We start from the raw sequence: 12,065 nt of genomic DNA on the forward strand, positions 1-12,065 counted from the left end.
AAAGAATCCACATAGTCTTTTAACATAATGTATGTTAAATGTCTGTCGGTACTACTGCTGAATCTGAGATGTGGAGGGGAAATGGTTGGTTCAGGGTTCCGGAATTAAACAGAACAGTACACTGTACAAGTTATGTCAAATTATCAAGTTTTCTGGGTTGCTGCAGGATGTGAGTTACTGAAGAAATATTTGAATGTTAAGGTCCCAAGGCCTTACCCTAATTCATTCAAAACATTCAAAACATCAATGCGAGAGGAAGAGGAGAGCTTCCTCAATTATACCAATTTACCCTCCACCCAGAGGAAGACATTTAATGACAGTGTTTACTTTTCTGTCCTAAGTTTTTCCAAATAAGCACACATACAGTGTACTGCTGCCTGCTGCTGACAAGACAGCAATGGAATGACTGTGGGCCCACCCTCAATTGTTCTCACACCATGGGCTCAATTCAGGATTGTGGTATAAATGTTTGCACATGTGGATTTGCACACATTTAAGTATTGCACACATATAAACTGAAGATTTGACAGCATCTTACTCTTATATGTTCAATTGTCAGAGGATCAATTTGTGACGATCGTTAGGAACTATTAATCCACTATGGTAACAATTTTATGTTTTACCCCGGTCACCATCGATGTTGTGTTTATCTGAGCATATGAGGGCCTATCATGTTTGTCCTCACAGTAAACCCCAACAATGGGTGAATCATTTGGCTTGGTAATGTAATTAAATACAGAACAAACCCCAGCACAGCAGCTCTCGCAGAGCCCTCTAACATGCTAGTGTGACACTCCTGATCTAGGTCACTTGTCCTGAGTTCCAGCAGATCCTACTAATTCAGTGAACTCTCGTAGATCACAGATCTGCCTTTTATTTTGCCTGTGTATGCTACTGTAGCCTCTGCACTTTCACAGTCCCTTTGATAGATATTGCAGATATAGCTTTGTTCTTGAAATGCATTTCTTTATTCATTGTTATTAATTAGCAGATTTTGAGCTCGGCAAACTGCTCTTTTAGAAAGGCTTTGACATTTTGAGATTATGAACCATCTCCATGGATCCAAAATCCACAAGCTTTAAAATGATGGCATTGTTAGCATTATACTATGATGGAATATTACACTGAATTTAATGAAAAGATTTTGATATTAATAAAATGTGTGCAGATCATGCTATTTATCAACCAATGCGTACAAAAGTAAATCCCAGATTATTTTTAACTGTATATCAAAGAATCATGCTCTTGGCCTGAGAGCTCCATCTGCAGGACGTAATAAAGAGAACATGGATAATGTTACATGAGGCAGACTGTTACATAATGCTCATACATGAGATCTGTTTAATAACCTGGAGTATGGAGTATTTTCCACAGCGTATATATTTAAGAATAGTAATGTCTCCTTTTGTATGCATAATGCCCATACACAGAATATCCATAAGAGTGACATAAATGTAGTGACTAAATGCTACTAGAAAAATAAATACATGCTGGGATTAAATCAAATGTCACGTGACATGGAGCTTGATGTCGCGACTCCATACCTTATTTCCCTCTAGTAACTGATTGTGTTCACCACTAGATGGAAGTAATGACCCAGGTTATAGTCAATACTGCCAGGCACCTAGTCTCCGCAACCCAGAAGCAGACAAATATGACGAAAACTGCCATTCAAATTGATGTCTTGCACATTTGTAGTTAGAATGTAAATGTTTGGGATGATACTGCTGGAGAGATTAATATGGTTATTTTGAAGGAGAAATATGCTGAGAATATAAGACTAATGATGATGAATATGTATCTACAAGTAAAAACATGTTTCTGTCCTACAAATAATTGCACCACTCTAAATTGCATACAAGTTTTAGGAAAAAGACCATGTCTTTGACTATAGAAAAGATTGTTGAATGAGTCAATGAACCAACATTTTACTGAACTAAGCTCATACATAATATCGCCGACTTGACATTGTCTGGGACACTCAAGGCTGAGTTACACGTGACTCGTTTGTTTTGAAGGCATAGCTTTACAATAACAATTCTGGTCAGATTAAGGAAAATATTCCCTATCTCTGACTATGGAAAATATTATCAATGACTATGAGAAATATTATTAAAAAAAATAGAGTCAATGAACCAACAATTTAATGCCAATATTTTTGGGGTGAGATGGCGCTGCAGTGGATACCAGACATTTTAGGGGCTCCTGACCAATTCTGCTATTTTGTGTGTTTTTTTCCCTCGCTGATCTCTATATAATGTCTTCGCCATTATTTCCTATGACCGAAAACATGCTTCTGGACATCAGAACAGCGGTCACTAACCTCAATTTGGATGACAATTTCAACGAGTCAGCAGCTCTGGACGTTCTGCTTACTCCCGATCAGGCCCTAATCCCTGGGACTCAAAAGACGAAGCGACGGTGCAAGAGACTACGCTGGCTAGCAAATAAACCGCCTCTACCCTCCATCCTATTGGCGAATGTAAAATCACTAGAGAACAAACTGGACGAGCTCCGCTCGAGACTCTACTATCGACGGGAACTGAAGAACTGTAATATTCTTTGTTTCTCGGAGACGTAGTTGAACAAGGACATGGATAATATACATCTCGCTGGCTTTTCCATACATCATCTAGACCGGACGGCAGCCTCAGGTAAGGTGAGGGGGAGAGGTATGTCTCTTTGTTCACAGCTGGTGCGTGATCTCTAATGTTAATGAAGTCTCCTCTGAGTTAGAATACCTCATGATAAGCTGCAGACTATACTATTTACCAGGAGAGTTTTCATTTATAATTTTCATAGTTGTCTATTTACCACCACAAACTGATGCTGGCACTAAGACCGCACTCAATGAGCTGTATAGGGCCATACGCGAACAAGAGAATACACATCCAGAGGCGACGCTTCTCGTGGCTGGGGATTTGAATGCAGAGAAACCAGCATATCACCTGAGCAACTAAAGGCGGCAAAACTCTTGATCACCTTTACTCCACACACAGAAATGCATACAAGGCTCTCCCTCGCCCTTCCTTTGGCAAATCTGACCATGACTCTATCCTCCTGATTCATGCTCAAACAGGAAGTACCAGTGACACACTCAACACGGAAGTGGTCCAATTAAGTGGATGTTAAGCTAAAGGACTGTTTCGCTAGCACAGACTGAGAGGAGATAGTCATTCAAAAATCATGTTAAACACTATTATTTCACACAGAGTCCATGCAACTTATTATGTGACTTTTTAAGCAAATGTTTACTACTGAACTTATTTTTTTGCCATATCAAAAGGGTTGAATATTTACTTTTATTTTTAATTACTTAAAATGTAACAAAATACATATATAAATATTTACACTTTGACAATATGGGGTATTGTGTGTAGGCCAATGACAGGAAATCTCAATTGTATCATTTTTAAATTCAGGCTGTAGCCAACAAACGTGGGGAGTCTGTATGCCATCTTAATGGCAAGGTTTTGAATGATCTGAAGTTTTCTGACATGAGACCTCCCCACGCTACACCAGACTGGTGTAGCATACTCAAAAGGCCGGATGCAGCTCTGGAACACTCTGATAGCTCTGATACACTGATGGCTGTTCCTGGCGTAGCTCCTACTTTTCTTCTGCAGAATACCCTCAGGTGGTTCAGGCGCTTCCTTCCCTTCTTCTCCAGGCACTCTATGTGGGCACTCCAGGACATGTTTTCTTGAAATGTGACCCCAAGGAACTTAGCCATTGAGGTCGTCTGGAGTGCCTCTCTATACAGTCGTCACCACAGTAAACTTAAACCATAATTGCGTTACTGGTTGAGCAAAACAATGGATAATTGTCAGAATATAGTATGAATCCCAATTGACTAACCAATGCAATGATAGAGTGAAATAGCCTACAGAGAGGTGTGGCGTGCACTATCAACACCGCACGCCCAACACCCACAAATCTCTCAAACCAACAGTTAGCCTATTAGCCTACAATGAATAAAACTCATAAAATGAAGCACATTCTTTTATAAACAAATGAAATAGGGATTGAGTTTGTTACCTCTAACAGCACAAACAAATGGTGCACTCATAAGTTGCAATGGCAGTAATGCAGTTTATATAAATGGAAATGTTTGTAGGCTACTTGGCAGTATGTGGAATGGAGAACGGTGGTTCGCCATGATGAGCGAGCAGAAGAGAGCTCGCATCATCACATAGGCTACTGTTCAATAGGCCTAAATATTCAATAAATAAAGGAATAGCCTAAATGTTGAAGAAAAACATGTTCAAGAGAAAAAAAGGGAACACTATACTTGCGGGTTAGAGTTGTGTGCTGGCCTCAGATTTTCACTTTATCACTTATAGTCGGGTGGTTGCGGACGGGTTATTAGCAATTGCAGGTAGCTGCGGGTGAACAAACTGCTGAACCGCGCACCACTAGTGTGAATAATTTCTGAAGGCACTGTAGGTGGCAGGCTACAACTCAGATTTTTTCATATCGCCACAACTGCAGTTCACCCTAAGTATTTTCCCAAATGTCATTGGGATGTAGTCAGACCTGTAACCTGTCAACTATGGGGTTATAACACATATTTCTTTGAGGTTTTCACAAGTAACATGCCAATTTGCTTTGTCCTTATGTTGGTGAATAAGGTGAAGGGATGTAACCTACTATCTTTGCATAGACAAAGGATTATGATATCATGCAAGATTAACAGAAAAATATTATATTTATTTATGTTACAACCGGTATTCATTCTTCTTACAGCCTGAGTGATCCATCAGCCTAGCTGGAGAACAAACAACATCTGGGTGTAGAAAGAGAGGAGAGGGACAAGACTCAGCAGGCACATCGCCAGATGGGGTCAATCCAACAACACTACACCAGGTACTGTAAAGCAACTTCACGTCCACCCACACCACCTTAGGGTGCCATGCAGCATAGATATAATCAACACAATTGTTTCCTGTCACTTTTGTGTGAGGGGATTATACCCTTTAACATATTTATAGCTACGTGACAACTCAAACCACACCTCACCAACACTATAAACACCATGACAGAAAGCTTACCTCCATGAAACGTAATGGTATGTTTGAGAAATTTCAGGTGGAAAATGACATTTACATATTCCCTTGTGTTATGCAACACATGAAAAACTGTGCATAGTGACCCCATGAGAACCCCATGGCAACCTAGACAGAACCCAGACAACGCAACCCAACCCAAACACTGTGTTAGCATATTCAAACATGGCCAACACAGTAATATTCCAGGTCAATATCCTTCTGTCTGTCACTACAATAAATCTATGTAATATGAACCCAGGTCAGCTTTAAATTCAGTAGAGTTTACAGAAGCGACAGATGGGTACCGTAATGTCGTCTGTTGACGTTGTTTCAATGAAAAACTACAAAGCCAGGTGTCAACACTTTTCTCTAAAACTTAATATGAAATAAAAGCTTTTATTGCAGAAATCCAGCAACTAGATTTATTTTATTTTGATCACCTTCTCAGTGCGTGATAATTCATCCAAAATAATTCCTGCATCCAGACAGTGTACTGTGCACCCGCCAACTTTCCTTCAATTTGCAAGTGGCTAAATCTATCTCACAGGAGAAAGTATCCGAGTGAGCAAAACAGCGCCCCTCTGTATTACTATATGTAGCCCATGTATCTGGTGCTGTCTGGCCAAAAATAGTATGACGAGCCATAATATTTTTGGCCAGATAGCATCACATACAGTACATGAGCTACACATACATGTCTTTTGCCTCGACGACGATGGTAGTATAATCATTAGCACCTGTCTTTTTACTAAAGAAATGCATTAACTTATGTAATTTTTCTGGTCAAATGAAATGTACTTTCTTTCTTTTTCTTTTTTTCTGCCCCACTCTGAAAGTGCCTAATTGCTGCAGCTTAATTTCAATGAAAGGCCTCAGGCGGAGCACTCTCAAGCAGAGAGATTATTAAATTTTTTACGAGTATAATTTTTGTTTAAATTATGCCCAGCTCACAAGGCCCCTTGATGATGTGAGGCCTGAGGCAATTGCCTCTTCTGCCTAATGTTAGTTGCACTGGTTTCGTGCAATGTTGGTGATTTCAAAGCATGGCAAATTTAATGTTTTAGAAAAGCACATCCAATCAAATAGATTCCTTAGTTTAGTTTATATCTTCATGGTACTTGCTCCTTTAACCATAAACAGCATGCAGTGTGCGAGGGAGATCTATGTTTATGCGCCTTTTAAAATGATTTAATTTGGATTCATTGTTATGATTGTACAGTACAAATGATTAAAGCTTTTAACATCCATTGTATAAGTTCCAGTGAAGTTAAAGTTTTGTCAAAAATTTGATTTTTATAAAAATATCCATAATTAAAGAACTTTATTTGTTACTAATGAGTAATTCAAAACAATGAAAATGTCTCCTCTGAAAAAATGTAAGAATATTGTTAAAGCACTGTTCTATTAATTGACAAGCATACATCTTCATTTTACAACTATGTTCCACTGGATATTATAAGGTGAATGCACCAATTTGTAAGTCGCTCTGGATAAGAGCGTCCGCTAAATGACTTAAATGTAAATGTAAATGTATATAAATAAACCCAGTTCAATAGACACAAAAATGTTTTGCCTCCCTACAAAAGTAAATGAGGTGTAGGCCTACAGAAAGCTTATGTGGTTTGGTCTAATCGAGGCGGAGCCGAATAACTGTTGTACAGACAATTTTTAGACAGAGAGATATGATAATTGTGTGGAAAAATCAAACCACTTTTTGATCTGGCGTTACAGAGGTAAATTGATATCTGTGGTCCCTGTACCACTTAAAAGATGATACTATTTCATTCATTACTGCTGGTGGAGAACCTAACAATTGAAAATGCCTGACAACCTTTAAATTTGGAGTGAACTAGTACACCATCCACTTCCGTGACCCGCTTCCCCCTCTTGACAGTATTCAGCCCCAACTCCAGAATTAAAAGTGTTTTTCTGTGGAGCTTCTGGTATCCAGACACACCTCAGTGCATTAGAAAGCTGTGGCTGCTCAGTAATGACAACTCTGGAGAGCAGAAGCCAGCATTGTGCTCTGAGTTAGTCTCTGCCTGCCTGCCTCGGATTAGCAGGGCTACAGTAGGTAGGGTCTGTCATTGGAGTGGACTGTGAAAGGGGTCACTTCACGGCCTGTTTGTAAAACTAGGGCATCCATTCACACATTGTGTGCTGGAGATGGGGGAGGTTTTGAGAATTGTAGCCTTTGGCAAAATGTTATGGAGCAGCAACAAACCATTTGGTGATAAGGTGGTTGTCCCTTTGTCTGTGGCTTCAATGGAGAAAATCTAGATAACCACACACAACGGAAATGTGCACGTGTGGGGTTGAACGCACGCACGCACGCACACACACACACACGCACAGGTGTGCAGAAATCACACATGCATGCACACACACATGAACCAAATGCTTGCAACATTAGCAACGTTTCACAATTAGAAATGTAATGCTTTATCATTGTAATGCAAGAGGTTTAAGTGGTCCCAGATCCCCAATACGCATTTAACAATACCTAGCAGTATATCTGTCAGGCCTCTTTGTGCGATTACAGTTTTTCTCGATTGCTTAACCCTCGTAACAGGGATCACTTTTGCAAACAGTAAACACAGCCCACTAAACTGCAAGTGCGTTTGCCAAAACAACACATTTCTCTTGCAAAATGCTAACACTGTCAACACTTAAAATACCTGCCACAATATTAAATAACTATCAATACCTTATAATTTGTCATCTAATGAGAAGCTCATCTTACCACTCATTAGATAATGGCTCAACAAATACTAACCATAACCATCAATAGACCAACATTTTTCTATGAAAAAGAATCAATGGTACTCAAACATTTTATAGAAGTGAGCTGTATTCTTATGATTTACTCTTATCCATGCTTTTTCACGGTGGAATTCCCTCATGAGCTACTGCCCATGGACGCGTTATCATGTGACTTCACTATAGACTGATGAGGACAAGGGCAGACAGAGTTCACCAAAAGGCCAACACTGAAACACACTGAAGCACTAAGTCACAAGGATGTGTTTTTGGATCTTGGTCCAAGAAAAGGTGATAAGAGGTCGGCACAAGGTGGACCTGCATCATCCCAATCCATGAAGGGACAAGCACCTGATTGTTTTTCTGTCTCTAAGTTGATTTGTGGCTCTAATGTTTTGATGCTGTCACGGTTAGTGGTCCAACAGTAATGCAGTAAAAAAAAAAATCAATTAAAATAGGGTGCTTTACTAGGACAATACAAGCCAGGTATGGTACAACCTGCCTCCTTTTCTATCTGTGTGACAATAGGCCAGCTATATGTTTATGTGAATGTGTTTGTGCGTTTACATATTTACATTGTCTGTCTGTCCGTCTGTCCGTCCCTTTGCACTCTGTCTGTCTGTCTGAATAGGTTGTCTGTCTGAACATTGTGCCAGTCTAAACTGTCTGTCTGACTGGAAAGACGACATATAATATAGCCTTGTTTTAGTAATCCATGAAAACAAAACAACTATTGTTTTGGTCGTATCTTGGTCGTATCTTAACAACGTTTCTATAGTTTGTCGTGCATGCTTGATAGAAGCAGTGAGCACATGACACAGTAGAACAGGGACTAATGTCTCAGTTCTGATATTTTGTAAAATTGTAAGTCCTGTATGAGGAAAATAATATTATATTTAGAGGAGTTCTTCAAACTCCATCCATAGTGCAACATTGAGCTAAAGGCTATTACTGATTAACTGATTACGAGTAAAGGCCTTAAAACGCTACATTGACCTTGCACTTGAGGAATTCCATTTTTGGACAGATGGAAGAGGGCTTCACTCCCAACATTTATTCCTGCCAGACCCAGAGTCATGGGATAGGGTTGTCACAGAAACAGGGGCCTCCTTTTTAGTGAATAGTCGAACAGAGGGTGGAACATGTCATTTTCCAATTCCGGGAGCACTCAGGCTCACATTATTCCTCACTGGCCTACATAAAGAGGCCGGAGACCCACTTTTACCAAATGCCCACTCATACACACGGACCGCTAACTGAATCCCAGTATGAATACAGTATGGACCTGAGGAATATGTGCACCATGTTTATAGCGTTATTTAGAGGGAACAACAACGTCCCAGAAATTGGATGGAAAAACAGCATGGGGTGAGTGGTTGACTGTGTCATAAGAGGAGTTTAAAAGGTTTTATTGAGGGTGAAGATAAACAATAGCTTAGTTTAAGAGCATGTCATTTTATATGAATTGCAATGTATGAAGTAGGACAGAGCTGAGACGTAATGAGACAGCGATATAATGAATGAGACATTGCTGTGATGTTCAGAGAATGGTATTGTACTGTATGTGATTGAATAAAGAGACTGAGAATGAGACAAAGCTGTGATACATGGAAGAGCACGGAAATGGGGATAAGATATTCTGAATGAGACAAAGCTGAGCTGTAGTGAGACTATTATGTCATGCATACCAGTCTCGCTGAGAAAGTGATATCTGCGAATGAAACAGTAACGTGACATAAAGCACCAGGCTGCCATAGGTTAGCCCAGGAGTCAAGTTCAGCGTGACCAGTGAATGGAGAGCATGGAAAAGGATGGAGAGGATAGTGTGATTGTTATACAAGCTTTAAGAAGAGGGGCTCGCTCAGCAGGGTTGAGAAGAGGTTATGGCTAAACGTCACTTAGACAAATCAACGAGGGTGCAAATTATTTTAGTAAAGTACTCACACATTATTATGTAAACCTTTGATACTGTTTAGCAACTTCTGTACTTAAGTAACTGCAAGCTATGTCACACAGTGAGCCCGTCATTTCTAGTAATTAGTCTAATAAATACATTGAATTGAATGTATTTATTAGAGTTAAGTACTATAAAACCAAAACGCTGTGAATTGTTTCTTTATTCCATTTGGTTACTTTCCTTTAAATTTGTTGTTATTTTTTATTTTGTACTTTTTACCCCTTTTTCTCCCCAATTTCGTGATGTCCAAATGGTAGTTACAGTCTTGTCCCATTGCTGCAACTCCATACGGACTCCGGAGAGGCGAAGGTCGAGAGCCATGCTGTCACGTATCACTTGAATAGCAGGAGGGGTGAAGTCAGGCGCAGGAGACTGAGGTCCGTGAAACACACGTTTAATAAATAGTCAAAAAATGCCGCAACAAGGCAGGGCGCACACACAAACAAAATAGGAGAACAGCTCCTAAATACAGTGGAACGGGACGCAGCCCGGCAACCCTAATACCAAAAAATACGCAGCGTAGAGAGGACAAACAATTCCCCTTCTTGCCCAAAAGGAAGGACATAAAATAATCCCGCACAAATCCCCAAACAAACAGACAAACTAAATACCCCACTAATTAACTAACACAGAACAGGTGCTGACCTTGACAGACATAACCAAAAGACACAGAAACATAGATCGGTGGCAGCTAGTAGGCCGGCGACGACGACCGCCGAGCACCGCCCGACCGGGGAGAGGAGCCACCTTCTGTGGACGTTGTGACACATGCGTCCTCCGAAACACGACCCTGCCAAGCCGCACTGCTTCTTGACACACTGCTCGCTTAACCTAGCCGCACCAATGTGTCGAAGGAAACATCGTACAACAGGCGACCGTATCAGTGTGCACGCGCCCGGACCGCCACAGGAGTCACTAGAACGTGATGGGACAAGGACATCCCGGCCAGTCAAACCCTCCCCTAACCCGGATGACACTGGGCCAGTTGTGGGTCGCCTCATGGGTCTCCCAGTCACGGCCGGCTACGATACAGCCTGGGATCGAACCCGGATCTGTAGTGACGCCTCAAGCACTGTAGTACCTTAGACCGCTTTGCCACTCGGGAGGCACCTTTCCTTTGTTTTTACTTGGCTTTTTTTTTGCAATTTCCTGCTAGTCAAGTATAAGTGGGTGCTTCACTTCCTCTCCTGTTCATTTGCTGGGTAGTTTGCAGGTCAGTGCCAGTGACCTGCAAGACCTTCCCTCAAAGAGTTGCCTGGCAAGACTGTCAAAGTCCTGGTCACAGTTAACTGGGTTGGACTAATATCCATGCCACATGCATCAAGCGGAGAAAAGTTGCTATGGAAATAACCAGGAAAAATGTCACTGAGCACAGCATTATGAGAAACGTGGTCAGTGTCTCTCAAGCATCCAGCGCTCTAAGGGAAAGCAATTACAAATCCGTAAACAAGGATCTGCCAGTTTAATGAGGACTAAGAGCTCAAATGTCAGCTAGCATGATGGTTGTTTGCAAAGGTTACTAACTGACGGGCAAAGTCTTCACCAACAGAGAAATCTAAAGTATGATACAATATTTTGGGGCTATGATCTTATTCATTGACGACTGAGGTGTCTTTGTAGGCTACTTGTTGTTAGTTAGGAGGTTTTGGCAATGTGGTTACATATAACGCATTCATGATGCTTAAATAATAGTTATGTCAGGTGTAAAATAGTCATGCCTTATCTTATGTATCCCTTAGAATTAAGTGCTACTTTGTTCTGTTTGTTGACACTGTCCTGGGTGTCGATCTGAAACACATTCAATATCACCTTCATGACATGTGCTGTTACATGTATGTATTTCTCCTCCCATATACTGTATGAACCAGCCTATTGTGCCCATACTGTTGCTTAGACCTGGATCGTGTTCATTAGGCATCAAGCGGAAGAAAACTGTCTGACACAGGAAGGGACTACCTGGACTTATCCAGTAAGAAAGGCTCATTTTAGTTTTCTGTTGCAAAACATGTATATATATATATATATATATATAAAAAAGAAGACATTTTCCTTCAAGCTTGTTTATTCCACAGTCTATGTTCTGATTGGTGCCCTTGCTCTGTGTGCCTGCAGCATGGAGGAGATTGTGAGGACACTGCTACAGAACCAGGACACACTGGAGGGCCCCAGCATGGATCCGTTAGACCTCATGAAGGCCTACAAGGTACAGCACTGACCATATTGGTTTATTTGCTTTCTGTTTATGTTGTTAACTAAATAAATAAAACATGTATTTTATGCAAGTATGCAAAACGTGATAA

The 12,065-nt window shown here is 40.6% G+C and overlaps 1 protein-coding gene across 2 annotated transcripts in view; it reads left to right on the forward strand.

Annotated features, from left to right (window-relative positions):
- Window positions 1-12,065, forward strand: part of LOC106586108 (nck-associated protein 5) — a 101,763-nt gene that overhangs the window by 14,106 nt on the left and 75,592 nt on the right. For both annotated transcript variants that reach the window (XM_045707706.1, XM_014172977.2), the window contains exons 2-3: window positions 4,747-4,866; window positions 11,878-11,968. In XM_045707706.1, the coding sequence (XP_045563662.1) occupies window positions 4,838-4,866; window positions 11,878-11,968 (120 nt within the window). In that variant the 5' untranslated portion in view covers window positions 4,747-4,837. The remainder of the gene's footprint in view (window positions 1-4,746; window positions 4,867-11,877; window positions 11,969-12,065) is intronic.

Source organism: Salmo salar, chromosome ssa25 (assembly GCF_905237065.1).
Source record: "Salmo salar chromosome ssa25, Ssal_v3.1, whole genome shotgun sequence".
NCBI classification, from domain to species: domain Eukaryota; kingdom Metazoa; phylum Chordata; class Actinopteri; order Salmoniformes; family Salmonidae; genus Salmo; species Salmo salar.